The sequence below is a fragment of the Bombus huntii genome, chromosome 2 (assembly GCF_024542735.1).
Source record: "Bombus huntii isolate Logan2020A chromosome 2, iyBomHunt1.1, whole genome shotgun sequence".
Taxonomy (NCBI): domain Eukaryota; kingdom Metazoa; phylum Arthropoda; class Insecta; order Hymenoptera; family Apidae; genus Bombus; species Bombus huntii.
The window spans coordinates 21179031-21195217 of record NC_066239.1 but is presented as its reverse complement, the minus strand read 5'-3'; the positions used below and the strand labels follow the sequence as shown (position 1 = coordinate 21195217).

General features: G+C 42.7%; 2 protein-coding genes across 2 annotated transcripts in view; one reads left to right on the top strand and one right to left on the bottom strand.

Annotated features, from left to right (window-relative positions):
- LOC126875155 (zwei Ig domain protein zig-8) overlaps positions 1–16187 on the top strand; it is a 138075-nt gene that overhangs the window by 38276 nt on the left and 83612 nt on the right. The gene's annotated exons all lie outside the window — the stretch shown is intronic.
- On the bottom strand, positions 1431–4246 carry LOC126878245 (uncharacterized). The gene is made up of 5 exons (XM_050640835.1): positions 3822–4246; positions 2982–3196; positions 2217–2498; positions 1566–1940; positions 1431–1453 (listed from the first exon to the last, which is right to left on the bottom strand). Exons 1-5 carry the CDS (start codon positions 4244–4246, stop codon positions 1431–1433), a joined length of 1320 nt encoding a protein of 439 aa, XP_050496792.1.

Here is a 16187-nt window from a genome sequence, read left to right as displayed (position 1 = left end):
AAGCGTATGCCAAGCCAAACCAGTTTCTTCCGCAGCGTGGTCCACAACAATAAAGAACACGTAGGTATCTTCTATCGTTTCAGTTTTCCCTTCGGTTTTTCTCTTTTCGTTGAACAGATTTAAACAGATTTGAACAGATAGCGTGCCACTGATGACGATGTTTTTCCAAATGAGGCTTTGACGGCAATGAGACGGACTTGAAACGCAACGAAAGTTTTAATAACTCGAAAATAGCGTAAGAGCGACGGGGATTAAATTTAAAAGGACGCCTTTTGGACACGCGAAAGTCAAGCAAGATTTCAATTTCAACTCGACGGATACCTCGACTTAATGAAATCTTCTTGAAAAGCTGAATCCACGCGAAGGAACAAACTGTCGCTGAATTAAAAAATTTCCCAAAGAACGTCTAGACTAAACGCGAAGTACTCGATCCCTCGAAGATCGTTGCGTTTCGGTTTCGCTGAATCTTGTATTGGACGCGACTTACGCGAAAAATGAACAGCGTCGTTTCAAGCATGTTCCGGTGAAAGCGCGCAAACGCCGCAAGGGTTGTAGCGTACGGAAGTAACGACGTCTTTAAACTTGCCCACGCATCACCAGTATAATTTCCAATTTCTTAAAGTGCTCTTGCTCTATGTTAGATCATTTTATCACGCGTTGTGCCGCACCTTCCCTTCCCGAGTATAGTATTCATTGTGACTGATCAAGAGGTCGCGTGAGAGTCTATAGTATATAGTAATATATAGTAAACTAACACGCAGAATCGTTTGTCGCCAAGAACAACTTTCTAATAACGCCCACCCGTAAATCTCTCCGATATGATTTTCCTTCCGATCGAAGGTTTTTACGCGGTCGAGACCGCGGACTGGTTTCTCGTCGAACAATCGTTTTACGTTTTGCGATTGCTCGTATATTGAAATTAACTACATACAGATATCTACGCTTTGACCGCCGCGTGTACGTACCTTAGTACTTTTACGAAGGATTTACGTTTAAGAACTGTTGGAAATTGTATAACTATGATTTCGTGATAAATGAAACGACTCGTCGAGCGTGGGCCATTTCAAGACAGAAAACGCGTTAGAACTTTCTATTTGCCGTTTAGTATCCCTATCTGCGATTGCTATGCCAAATATCGCGAACCACGGGAGAACATTGTTTTTCTCTTAGTAGAGCAAATAAGCATCTGATGGAGATAACCGCGCGAAACACATGGGATCGCGCTATCAATCGATGAGACTAAAATTCGGATTGTTACGGACACAGATTTCTTCATTACGATCCAACGATCAACGGAAGATAAGATACAGATTTTCGAATTTTATTTCTTTTCTTTCCGCTTATATCGCCCAAACGGTAAACTGATTTTCGTAGGAAGTTTAATCCAAGTTTCAAAAACTAAATTCTATTTTATCAACTAACTGCGCCACTTAACAAGTTACGTAGTCTAAATCTAGAAACATATAATCTTTACAACTCGATGATTACAACGAAAAAACCGTTATAGGAGAAAATCTGTACGATCACGGTACAAAGTATCGCATGACTGGTTACGAGATGATTACCAGACGATCTCGCGATCGCTTTGACGATCGTGTCGATGACGCTCTTCTTTTCTGTGACATTCGACTCCTCTTTCCACCCTAGCAAGATTTGTTGGATATCGGAGCTGAAAACACACTCTCTCTGATCTGGATCGTAAACGTAGCCGAACTTGCAAACGCACTCGTAACCGCCGGGTAGGTTGACGCACGTTTCTCCGTCCTCCGTCGAGCAGCCGTGTTCACCTCGAGCGCACTCGTTCACGTCGACGCAAAGACCGAATCTGGAGGACCATTCGTATCCGGGATCAGGACATTCGCAGCTGATGTTGATCTGATTTGCCACCAAGCTCGGGAAATCTCGATTTTCTTGTCGATTCAATGTACATTCCCTGTGAGCTGTAAAAAATCAAGAAGGAAGTTTCCTTCGATATTCCTTTGAAATTTATCGAAAATAGCTTTCTCGTACGATCACGATCACGAAAAACGAAATATCTTTGAAAAACTAGAATTAAATAGTCGATTAAGAAACGTCTGGCGGTAAGCGTGAAACACGATGACAGTGTCTTTGACTGGCGAAGTAATGGAATATCCGATAGGAAATTAGGTGGAGCGGTGGGATCGAAAATGGTGAGAATCCGCTTATGGTGGCAGTGTAAGGTGATTTCTACGCACCCGGTGGGTTCCCAGCGTAACAGGGATTGTCCCGCGACTGATGGCAATCCGTCATATCCCGGATATGTTTCATGGGGCAACAATGATCCGGACAGAAACTATAAAGGGCGCAAGCATATGGTATCGTGTCATCGGTTCTCGGGTCTTCGTTCCCGGAGTCGGATTCGACCCGACAGTTGGCGTGGTTATCGCACGACTCTCCGAAAATGCTCAATTCTGGAACGCCGAGCATCGTGTACCAGCACATGTAGTAACTGACCGTAGTGCGCCACTGAAACCGTTCTAAGTCCAAATTTTCTTCTATTTATAATATGACGTGCCCGGCGTGTCGGTGTCCAACGAGCATTCGGGAATGCGCGTAAGACCGAGAGCGTTCGAACGGTATATAAATTCCATTTCGCAAATACGAATTGCAAGAGTTTGATCGAAGGGCAACGATGACTATGTTTAGTTTAGTCATTCGGCGATGCACTTTGCGGCGATGGCATGTGTCGCTGACTCGGACTTTCCTAAGTACCTTTTTGTACGACCATTTTCCGATAATCGAATTGCTCTATCGGCCCCTGGATTTTTCTCTGATATACTTTCCTCGTTGAAATTCGATGTTTCACGGAAGAAAAAAGTAAAACATCGCGAACATGAAAGAGTTGAAGGTTATCGAGTATCGGAAGACAAAAAATATCTTATTGGAGAGATCGTTTTCCATATCGATCGGTAACCTTCCGTTTTTATTAGAAAGGCTTGGATGAAAGCGCGGGTACTTGCCTATTGGACCTTGAAAGGGTGGCATGGTTAGATCGTCGCGTCTCTGACCTGCAAGACAATCCTTTTGAGCGGCTTGAATTTGCTTGGCGTTGTTCGCTAGATTCCATTTTTGTTCTTTCATGATCGTGACAATGTCGTCTTCTCGCTTCAGAGCAGTCAGTTTAACGATGCTTTCGATATATTTCAGGCATTCGACGAAGCTTGCCTCGCAGTGTCTGCGTACAATGGTCCAACATCGTTGTTATCCACATTTACACAGTTTTTTTCATCTTGATTTGGATTTCTCGCTTTTATTGCTAAATATTGTATTTCAAACTAGCCAATCGATGTACGTATCGAAATCGAACGAACTGAGATTAAATAGACATACCATCGTTAACGATCGGTTCTTGAAAGCCGCGTATCGCTTTAACAATAAACCGGTAGTATTTTGAGCGTACGAAACGAATAATGAAAAAATAATTTATTTGGTTTCTCGACGATACAGCAAAGTTAATATATAAATCAATACATCGAACGGTATAAAATAACACGCGTAATGTTACGCAACGAACGATGGGAAATTTTCACGCACATCTTGCTACTTTATACAACGAGGCAACTTTTGATTTAGAAACGTAGATCTAATTATTTCTTCGATTATTAGATTATTTAGAAGTAGTACCAGCAGATACCATTTATTGCTGGAAATCGAATTGCACGTTACGAGATACGAATGAAATTTCTTGCTTTGAATCGATTAGTAGATTCCAATTTCCAGTCATGAAATATGATTTAGCGATACGTACATCGAATAATTCGCTTTGGAATTGATAACGATCGGATGGCTACCACCGGTACCTGCGTACTTCCCAATGCAAAGACCTTAAAGGTGGTTTCGGAAATTCCTCGTAAAGTCTGCTCGGCGAATCTTCCAGCCGCTTGTAATAACGACGATCATAGTCTTGAAATTTGTGCGCACGAATATAATAGGCGACATCTCGTATAACCTTGTTCTTGTCCCAGTTTGCGTCCCAGTGTTCGGTGGTTTCTTCCACGTCCGGCACGTCGGTTATTTTTATGTTGGCATCCATAACCTGTTCCGTCATCGGCACGGCCTCAATTTCCTTCTGCTCCTCCTCTTGCTCCTCGTCTTTTTCCGTTTTTCCCAGGTTCTCGGTAGTGCCCGTCGTTGATATTATAATTGGCGACGTCGTCTGTTGTTCGATTGCGCAACATACAGGGAATACGTACAAATGTAGGAACGCGTACCATATTATTTTCATCGTCTGCAATTTCCATATTTCGTCTCAATTCCACGCTGTTCCTCCCGACCATGTCAATTTAAAGTAAGATAAATATTTAAATATTTGTACATTGGATCGTATAAAAACGAACGAGCGTGTTTGGATCGCATGAGAATTTATGGACATAACTTCAGATGAAATCGAATCCACGCTTCAAATGCAAATCGAAATGAAAGAAAAACTTATTCTTCCGGTTTCGATCTAACCTGGACAAATATAAATTTTAATTTTTTAATAATTATTATTATTTTTTCCATCCGTTTCTCTTAATTCTTTTGATTAAAGATCTCTCTTAATTCTTTTAACAGCGCACAGTCGTTTGCGTTTCGCGTGGCCAACGAATCGATCCGGAGAGGAAACATCGAAGATATCTCAGACTCGTCGATAAATGCAATGCATTTGTCGCTCTTCGATTTCGAATAGTACGCAAGTTTCCGCAAATAGCGTATGAAGAAGCAAGCAAAACGAACGAAACTAACGTAATATATTGTAACACGTACGCAGGTATATCGAGGATCGTGTTCACTGTCCTCGAAATTGTTTATGTGCTATGCACTTAAACCATTCCTTACGTAATGCATAGTTCACGAAGCTCGACGAATTATTAAACGTGCAAACGTTATGTTTGTTGTTATCTCGGAAAACCGTTAACATGGTTCCGGTTTACATCGATCGCGATACGCATTTTGCAGAAAGAATTATACTTTCGAGAAAAGCTCGACACATCGATATTAAACGAAAGTGACCGTTCGAAACACGCGAATGACAGATTTTAGTGAAAAATCATCGAGACAAACGTCGAACGTTTAATTGGATTTGTGACAACGGACGAACGTTTCGGATGAGAATTTCTAAATCGGACGAAAAACAGAAGTTTCCGATCAATGGTGAGAAACTATCTGGTTGGATCTCGTTCGACATCGCAGAGGCGGTCTGTTCTTGCGAACGTATTTCGTTCTTTTCTCAGATTGGCGAGCAAATGTTGACCCAGTTTCAGCTTTGGATTGGACGCTACTCGCTCTTCCAAAACTGCTGACTAGAATACGCGATGAGCGAGAAGTTAGGATGGTTGTTACGCTGTCTTTCTCCCACCGGGAAAGCCATCGACCAGCCGAAATTTATGCTGGAAATACAATTCCCGGATCCCAAATGCTTCGCCTGAAAACTTCATTTTTTATCGTCTTCCTCCGCTTTTGTACGCGAAATAAAATGGGATAACAACTGGCATTCAGAGTCAACCTGTTGGCGATCCTTCGATCTTTCGATCTTTCCATCTTTCGATCTTTCGAACAGGAGCTTCCACGATTTATATGTTAAATAATCATGACTTCTCGCGTTTCTATATTCCTGCTAAAGGAAAAAGTTTTTACGGAGATCTGTTTTTAATTTTTCGGAACGTTTCCAATTGAAACGACGAGCTGAGTAATTTTATCCCGATATAAAGAAAATGTTTGAATTTCAATCCTTAATTATTAACGTAAACATACATTTATATATAACGTTATATATATACTTTGGAGGCACTCGCGCTCCCTAGATCAGTCGCTTTCAATTTGCAATTTAAAGTAATACCCACCACGTCGAAACAGTCTATTGATAGGATAATGTAAAATCATACCGATACTTGGCTGTAGCCGATTCTACTTGTGTCAAACCCAATCAAAAACAAGCAAGCGGATTATAACGTTTATAACGATGTTCGCGGTAAGGGAAATTCAGCCATGTAAAAACCGGGGACCATCGAGCAGAGTCGCAAAGAGAAACGGAGGACAGTTTATACGATTCCTAGAGTGTTTGATGAAAAATAACAGAAATAGAAACCTAGAACGTCGCGATAGAGAAATCCATTTGACGATTGGGAGCTTTCTCGCGCTTTTGATCCATTTTGTCCCTCGAAACGACGAACCATAGTGGGCACGGTGTAGCCTTTTCGTCAAACCTAAGCCCGTGTTCGTCGGAGTCGTGCATCTAAGGGTCCTGTCGCAGACTGCCATTGTGCAAGAACAGAACTCCATTTAAAAAGTGTTCCGCTTAAGCCGTCCTACCGTACAGCTGATAGGAAGTGTTCCATTCGCGAAAATTTCGAACAGGAAACCGGAGAAAAACGGAATAGAAGGAACAGGGACAGCGTATCGCGCTCCTATGAGAATCGTCTCCTAGCTGGACGAATTTCAAAATTAATGGGCTGCAACGAACGCGTCCGCGACAATTCCGTATCAGGATTCGACTGGTACATCAGGATGCGTCGCCGAGGGAAAAGAGGAAATAAAGCGTGCCATGCAGCTTCCGGCACGACAATGCGAAATCCATTTGGGAGACGACGCGCAAGTGTACCTGCCAGAAAAGCCTCCGGTTATTGAAACCTTTTGTATCTTTGATTCCCTTCGAGTCACGGTGCAATAAACTATGACGGAAGGAAAGCTCATTTTCCGCAGCAATGGGCTGTTTGTTCATCGATATCGAGAGGTGAAGATACATACACAAAGTTATAGGCCTCGTATACGCCTTTCGTTCGATCGAGTTTTCAAATTAATACAAATATTTAGCAGAGAATTTTATCAACGAGAATTAACAATATGACGATCGATGGAATTTGTCGGAGACGCAGGATTCGCTTTCTCAGGGATGTGGAATGCGAGTGTGAACGCGTATTTGACCGGGTTGACGCGTATAAACCGACTTTACGGTCGAAAACACCTCGTATAAATAAAAGTTGGCGAGCAGAAAATAAAGTCTGAAAGGAACCGTCTGAGTCGGTCTACCGATCCGTGTTACAATACGCTGCAAAAGAAAATTACATAGATCAAGTTGCTTGGTATCCATCCAGACCTCCAGATTCGCGCGCCGTCGAGACGACTCGAAATGGAAATTTTCAAACGCGTTGCAACTTTAATTCGTTTTAAAGGATCTCCGGGATGCGACGGTGTATTGACTTTCAAATCGGCCGATCAAAATTCGGGGAGTTACTATGGTAAGCACGAGTTTAGCTTCTCTGCTGGTATTTCAAAACTTTTTAAATATCCGAACGCGCAACGTAGCATCATCGTCAGAGTACATGAAAATGGAGAGTACGAAAGAAAGTAGCGCCAAAAGGTTACGAGTAGAGGTACGTCGACAATGTTGATAATAAATGCGCGTGTAAAAATATATCCAATATTTAAAGACAAACGCATGGAATGGATGGAAGCAAATGGATGTAACAGTTATTTGATCGTTGGTCGATATAGTTTAAAACAGATGCTCCGTCTAATAATATAAAGCAATTTTTTTTTTAATCTTGGTATTTAAAAATTGGAAGGCGTAACTTTCAGGAAAATCGTAAAACTGCGAATAGCGTAGAGAATCTTTCCGATAAATATCGCAAATGAAGATTACAACGATAAGGAGACGCGAGGAGAAGCCGGATGCGTATTAGTTGGTTCGCGAACCTAAACGAACAGGTCCTTCGAGCGTGGCTTGTCACAATAGACTGAATTAATCGAAGAGAAGGAGAAGAAGTGGATAAAGGCCGCTTTAATGCGAACTCTGCACAAAGGCTGCCGATAAGTAATGGAGAAAGCCGCGAAGAAGAAAGCCAGACGCAAAAACCGGCTGGACAAAAAGCTCGAGGGGAGGAGAAGTTTAATTGCTTTGGAATATCGACGAGTGTCGCGAGATATTCTGTAATTTGAGAGTCAATGGGGAAACGTGAAAGGCGCAAGCTCGATATTATTTATTCGCAGCTCGATCGAGCGAAATTGCAAATAAGAAAAATATCCCCGTCCTCCAGAACTCTGATCAGCGATAAGAATTATTGGAAAATATCGATCAACGTTGGACGACCCGACCTTGTTTTCCACGTCTTTCTCGACCGGCACAGAGGATGCGTTGGACTTGAACGTTGGATCTTCCACCCTTTTCGATTTGACAAAGCACTCGAAGGAATAAAAGCATCTCGAGGTTCGCGCCTTCTACTTCGCATTTTACCCACGTTTTAAAGCTAACGAGATAAATTTGAAAATTAATATTACTCCGGTTGAAGTTGGTTGTGCCAGGGTTTGGGCGCCGGATTATGACTCTTCTATGTACAAGTACAACGAACTTTTGTACAGTTCAACAATCACGATCGCCGCAGGACAAATTCTTGTTATCTTATCGTCTGTTTAAAAGCTTCAGCCTCGATCTGTAATCGTCCGTTGCGCCATTTTAATTCTATTCTAAGAGCCTAATTGGTCAAACTCGAACGTCCACTGGACGTTTTTAACGTTGTAAATTTCTCAAATATAAGCTCGTCGCACGCTTGGTTAACCTGCAAAGGTCTAGATATCTGTAGAGAAAGGAATAATCGAGACGCAATTTAATTACGATTGACATTTAGGTGAGATTGGTCGCGTCTCGTCCATAATCGTTTTTTCCATTTCGCATGAACGGAGCGGATGGCGCGGGAAACCGGACGTTGTCGGTAGCGCTATCGACAAAGCTGCCGGCGGTAGTAGTCGAAGAAAAACAAGGAACGTCGATAGTCCCATTATCGGCAAAACTTACCACTCGTCGAACAATCCTATACCCGTAGGTCTTTATCGTTTTTCAAAGTTTTTCAAAGCGCCCGCGTTACCGCCTTCGCTGCCTCTTTATTTGCATTTTGAAGTACACACTTTAACGATCTTAACGTACCGAGATGAAGAACACACCCAAAGTCTCCACGGTACCGCGTTAAAAGGAACGCTGCTTTTAGTTTCGATCGACGAAGCTGTTGATAAGCACCGCTTCTATTGTTCCTATCGTAGTTCTGTCGATTAACAGCGTGAAAATAGAAAGTAGGAATAGAAAGTGAACGCAACGTAACCTTACTCGGTAAAGTATACTAACTAACAATAAGTACAAGTTTCTCGTTTCACCAAAGCCGCCATTCGATTAACTTTCGTAATAAATCTCCTTGTTGAATCGCTTCCGAAAGCTTCCCGATCTTCGATTAACGATAGGTGAACGCGATACAGACCTGTCCGTAGGAGCACGCCTAAGCTTTCTAATAGAAAACACGTTGCAAAGCTTTTGCGCAAACAAATCCCTATGACTTGGACTAAATCACTAGAAATCCGAGGATAAGATGGGAAAGCGAATGCGTGCAGTCGTCCGTGTTTGCGTGGAATCAAACGCAATTCCGTACATTTCCGTGGATTACGTGACTTTTTCCAAGCATATACGTCTCGTTCGTCGGTTTAAAAGGATTTTAAACAATTTTCATCTAATTCGTAACAAAAAGCAACGATGAAATTTTACTTAGTAATGCGATCGACTTGCCGCTTATCTTTCCCAGTCTATATAAATGTTTGAAAATTGAAAACATTATGCTTTATTGTACCAACTTATTTTCTTCGTTTCCGCTTTTCGTAACGTAACTAACGGACTCCGGGTAATGGGAATTTCGAAGTACGATTCTTTTATATCGTTACATTATATAATGCAACGTGCGTAATATCGTTGCTTATCTGTTCCTTTCATTGCTCAACGGGGGATACAAACAGTTTTGTCCAGTTTTCTTTTTTTTTTTAAGTTTTTTTTCGCTTTCGCGGTATCTATCGATTTATCGTACGTAATCGTATCGAAGTATCCTTGGGCCTGAAAGAATTTAATATTTGTAACCCGTATCGTTAAATAACAGAGGAAACGTATCGGCATGCCGAAGACGTTGAGATAATTCTCAGAACAGGTTGTAAGAAGAAGGATATTGTAATTTAGAAAGATTAGCAATTAAGTAGCGGGAAGTGTGGAAACGTAGTTCGGAAGCAAAGGAGGTTCGGAGTCGACCGCCGCTTCGTACTTGGTAGTATGATATTGCTTGCAAACTCGCACGAGAGAGCATCGGATGAACATTACTAATCGCGTCACGCGGCATACGCTCGAGGGAGCCGAGTCGGTCAGCCATGCTATCCGAAAACGTGGCCTTAGAGACGCGTGCGAAACTCTGCCAGATATAGGCACCGTGAGATGCAGAACCTGGTACCGCTTGCTGGACAGCCATGACTTCTATGGGATGTCACGCGTCCCTGTACTATTTTGTCGGATATTAATGGAAGCCAGCTTGATAAATGAGCTGGTCGTGGAAAGCACGCGAAAAGATAGGGGAGAATCCCTCTCTCTCCTTTCTCTGGATTCTCTTCGTTCCACGACTATCCCCTCTGGGTTTTAAAGAGAAAAGTCAGTTTGCTGCTGCTGCTGTTGCTGTTACTACCATCGCTGCCTTTGCTGCCGTTGCTACCGTTGGAGCACGTTCCGGTACGCGCACGGAAATCATTGATTCGGAAATACGATCATTTTTAAGAATAAACCCCCTCTATTCCGACAAGTTACCGATGTTCAAGCGAAAGCGCATTTATTAAATTTTGCAGCAAAGCCATTGTGGAAGATCCATCGAGTCGAGATAATGGGATCTGGAATCTTACCGCCGTGTAGGGGAACATGGTGTGTCACGTTGCGAGGTGTCAACGCGCCTCGACGCTAGTAGTTCGAGCTGTGTTCCAGGAACGGGTCAAATAATTGGCAGCCGTGAAAACAGGAACACGGCAATAATCGTGCGAATCGATCGTTAGAAAACTCGTTACCAGACTACGGATATTTACGAAGAGAATCGAAGAAATGCAACTTACACAGCAATTTGTTTCTACTGTTAGAAATTACCACGAGTGATACATCGAATATTTTACATTCCTTTGTGTATTATATGCATTCTGTGGGTATTTTTCCGTCTTCAAATTGATCAAAAGCGCATAAAAACTCTATTGATTAGGATTTACGACGGAGCTTTGACTCGTCTGTTACTTTGGCCGCTTGCCATCTCTGTTATTCGGTCGCCATACTCTGAAAATGAGAGATCACTTTATTTGTATAAAGTTATATACGTTTATTGCCCTGTAACAGTTACGACCGTTACACTTCTTCCCTTGAAATACGCGTTTGTCGGTTTTTAACCAGCTTTGCGTTGCCTTTGATTTGCATCCGTTCGCGTATAATTACACGGCGTTAATACAAACCCACGTCACGGCCACGAAACAGTATCACGATGTCTTAATACAAATAAAAGAGCGCAAGAGACGCGCGAAATCTGGGCAAACCGTGGCGCGGACGTTTCACGCGTAACGAGTTTCTCCGAATGTCGGAGATGCGCGTTTAAAAAATTGAACCCGAGATATTTCAAACAACGCGAATATTTTCATCCTTTTAGGTCGAGTTTCTGTGACGGAAACGACAGAATTTACTTGGCGTGTTTGTTCATAAACACAGGCTTATGAATTTCACGTTTATGGAAAATATATTGCGCTGCATGCCATCATGCCGTGTACGTAACCGTTTAAATCTTTTATTCGAGTATTACGCGGTGAAAATGAAATTTGATTGTCATGGATAATCGGAAAATGAAATGCGTATAAAATATAAAGCGATCGATCGTTACTATGGTATGCGATTAGTTTGCAGCGAACGACTTTATTTTGGTTGATTCTATCGGAAAGCCGTGGCACGTAGCGCCAGTGTAATAGAAATTGACGTAGTTTGTAGATCTACGTCGCATGTGCGGCAGCACGCGTACCTACACGATGCAACTGAACTAATTACGCGTATATCCAGTAATGAGATGACCTCGTATATCAGTTCGAATTACAGAGTTGTTGGAAATAAAGATCCGCGTCTGGATTTTCTGTGTGGCTCTCCGATCGGAAAAGGAACATCGTGGTACAACGTGGCTCTTTTAAAGGGAACCGACGAAGGGAAAGGGGGACAGACAGAAGCATTTCGCACGATTCTTCGTACGAGCGCATTAATTAACGCGGAGACGACAATCGGTGCGGCATATTTTAAAACGAAGCGATCCGGCCGAGCCTACCGCGCTGTCGCCTGATGGATTTCCAGCGTTAATTATGAATCGGTGATTCTTGAAATAATCTACATCGGAAGAGAGTAGATTTGCATGTTAATCGCAGCGTCCCATCGACGTCGGCCCATCGATACGAAACACCGATAATTAACGAACCATTTTCGACGATTTTTCCATTGGCCCAATCAACCAGCCGTTCGGTTGGAATAAAAACAAAGAGACGGATCCGCTAGCTACACCGATCGCGGGGATGATTAACGATATAATCACTTTTCCGCGTCGCGTATCACACACACACACACACATACACACACCTGTCATATCGCGCAGTATTAATTTTCAAGTGGTCGAAATTGCATCGCAGTTTCTGATCGATATCCGAATGATAAATCAGTCTCTTTGTTGCAGTACCGAGTGAAAATCATCGCTTCGATCATGTTTCTTTTCGCGTGCGTGTTAAATAGATGGTGCTATCGAAATGCTTTTGCAACGTATTAGCTACGTGAATCGACGATCGCGTAACGATTCCAGTTCCATCGGCCCTAACGTAAACGCTCCAAAAACTCGGAACGTTCACGTATTTTCTAATAACCGGAGAACACGAGCTTAATTTATCGTTCTTCCGATCGAAAAGCGACGAAAGAAAGCAAATTTTACGTAACTCGGTTTTCGCGTCTTCGAATTTGATACAATACTATGGTATTAACAACGTCGTTTTCGTTGAAACGATAGCGATCGAATAGCAAAGGTGGATAAACGAAAGGCAAATTTGCACGTCCGGTATAATTTATCGATACGATCGTATAAAGCTAACACGGAAACAACAAGGCTCGTTCCTGTTTAGTTGCGTTGCGAGTTTCATGAGAATTAACAAGAAATGACTTTAATGATCGAGGATCCAGAGAACAGCGTGGTAACGTTGCAACGGCATTCATTAGCTTTTCCTCATCGACGCGACGAGAGTATGTAACGCGGGTGAATAGCGTTTAGCTTGGAGGAAACGCATCGCGATCGACGATTAAAATCGACCGAGCACAGGATAAGCTTCGATGGAACATTCATTCCTCTCGTTGCATTTACTAGATGCGTAACAAATGAAAGTTGAAGAGCAGAATCTCCTCCATGGCATAGTTTGGCTCGCAGACGGCGATCGAGTTGGCTATATCTACTTCGATTTTCAACTATTCGCAGAAATCCACTGTCAGCGTGTTGGCGCAGCTCTGGGGAATACTAATCAAGTTTTCAGGTGGCTCGTAATACAGTATGAGGAGAGGGTGGAGAATTAATTCCAACTCCAATTAATATCAACGGAATACCGCACTTAAGAATTTCCAGATTTTAACGCGACGGACGTCTCCTTTGTCCGTAGTCGATACCGTATCGTTCGTTATTTGTTCGTTTTAACTTTGTCGATCTTTTCCAGCGATGGCTCGAGTATCGTATAAATCGATCAACACACGATTCGATATTTCCCTAAATTTATATTTCGTTTAACAGGATGAAAAGTTCGTAGTGATTTTAGTAGTATTCGATGTGGCGAGTATCGCAGCGTTTCGGACGTGGCAACGCTTCAGAGATGGCTAACCTGAAACAAATTGCGAAGGAACTTCTCCAAATACGTATGTCCTGTCTCGCGTTCTAAAAAAATTTCATTTTTAGACTGCGCGAATGTCGGTGTCGGCGTTAGTTTTGAGAAAGGTGCACGAATTCGTGGCTTCCTTAGGAACGTGACGTTCCTGGAAGACGAGTGTCGCGTTGAGGCAGCACGTCCTTTCGGGCGAACGAGCACGCGCTGAACGCGAAATTAACGAAAGTATGTTAATCGCGAACAGCTCGGCCGACTAGCGATCGTTCTCGACGGAAAAGGAACGATCGCTCCTCTTATTAAAAGCAGGCTCGAGCGATTACGCGGTGCTGTCGCGGAGAACGTTTTCTAGGACGACGGCATCAGCTCGCTCCAATTTGGCTGTCCAGGAAGGAACGCGGCACAGTAATGCCCTGGACAAGCTGGAATCGCGCTTGTCAGCTCGGTTACCGCGAATAATGGATGTGACGGTAACTCACGTTAATGAAGCGCACCATTTACATCTCCTCCACCTTCCTGTTCTACCCGCTGCATACCCTCTTCCCCATCGCGCCTTTGATAGCTACGGAAATGTCTACCCACGGCCCCTGCGTCTCATTCGCTGTCGGCCTAACTCCCACCAATGAACAGCGAACGTAATTGGCAACTTGGCTCGTTTCCTTCACGATCCTCCTTAGCAAGAAATCCTGTATTCGTCGATCGACCACGAGGTCCTACGTTTTATATCGATGACCCTTGGAATCGATGCACGATCCAGATCAAAGTTCGACACCGATTGCAAACTTTCTTTAAAGGAAAAGTTTCATGATACGCTTTAACAATGGATACGGGGTTTTCGAGAGACAGTGAGTAATTTCGATTACGTGTAAATTATCATTGTAAGAACGATAAATGTTGTCACCGTGTATAGGATCGTTTAAAGGTTTCCAACTACGTATTATTTATCCATCTTGCACGATACACGAAGTTCCGAACGAATTTCTCAATCGCTTCGTCGAATAGCTATTTTCCGTTACGAGAATCGAGACAGCGTTTCCATATCAATTACTTTTTGATCCACGACAATTTCGTTTTAACAACATCGTAGAGAAACGCGACGGTACGGATTACCGACATAAATTTACCGAGATAGAAGTTTAGCGAAATAGCGGACAAAAAAGATTGGCATCTATCAGCCTAAAAGATGAAACAGAGAAGCGACGATTAAAAATTTCGAAGAGACTCGTAATCGCTCGAGAATAAAACGATTTGCTTTGATACGTCTCTTGGAGTAAGCTGCGCGTTATCGACCGCTAAGTGGAAGAAAAGAAATTGTAAATGTAAGGTTGGGTTAACCCCACAGCCCGGCAGTATTCCAGCCATCCGTAACTCGGATCATGGAAACACACAGAGCATCCAGAATATAGAGAATGTGTAGGTAAACCTAGATAGACCTAACCCATATGTCACCTAAACCTAGCTAGGTAATACATAGGATGCTTGTGTGGATCTAGGTAAACCTAACTCATATCTGATCTAGATACAAGTAGCGTTTACAAATACGCGCGATCAAGTTGCTTTAATTTAAAACGAATTCGTATCTAGCCAGAGGTCGATCCGAACTTTCGATTCGTGCGAGATCGATTGAAATTGGATCGGAAACAATGGTATCCGTGAATACGAGATATTTGTAATAAACACACGGATCGTATCTACTTTGCTTCTTTAACATTTCCAACAACGCGTCGTTCATCGATTAAAAAAATATACATACTTCGTGAATATATGCAAATTATCGATGTATCGCGAATAAATTTTCCCTGCAAACTTGCGAATTTCTCGTTCGGAACGCTATGCGCGCCTACTAAACTATCGAATAAGTATCCGATTGGAACGCGAAATAACCAAGTATTCGATAGCGTGTCCTGCGTTACGCGAATAAATTTTCCACGTTACGGTAAACCCTGGAAAGCCGTTCGTACCTTTTTCTATATAAATAAACAGTTTGCGTAAATTACTACTGCTATCGATATCGCTGTTGGCATAGCAGAGCTTCGTGGAACGAGATACTTTATTTCGATGGTACTTCTCTGGGAACTTCGAAATTGAGAAGCAAAATTCTTCTCATATACACATACAAACCGTAAGATGAAGTAGCTAACCACGTCGACGGGAATTCATTATCAAAACACAGTATCCGTTGGTAGGATGATAACCAGAGGAGCACGATATAGCGTGAAACGCGCGAAAACCATCAGTGGCCGTGAAACGAATTACCTTCGTAAATCAAGAGATTTACCTGTAGGAAGATTCCACTAGGAAGTATCGGTCGTTCAAAGACATATATTCGCGCGATGTTCGCGAGCGTTCGAGTCTTGTGTCATTGGTAACGATCGGACGCTGTCGAGGCGGACGGTTCGATCGCGAAATTATTTCGCAATCAGTGCCAGACCAAGATTAATTCGAGGTTCGATTCGGCCGCAGTTCCGAACTGCACCGCGCAGAAA

Excerpts from the sequence above, each read along its gene's own strand:
- LOC126878245 (XM_050640835.1), bottom strand. The coding sequence starts at position 4,246 with ATGAAAATAATATGGTACGCGTTCCTACATTTGTACGTATTCCCTGTA. Across the intron at positions 2,499-2,981 it reads ACCCTTTCAAGGTCCAATAG|AACGGTTTCAGTGGCGCACT; the intron begins GCAAGTACCCGC and ends ATTTGGACTTAG. Across the intron at positions 1,941-2,216 it reads TTACGCTGGGAACCCACCGG|CTCACAGGGAATGTACATTG; the intron begins GTGCGTAGAAAT and ends GATTTTTTACAG.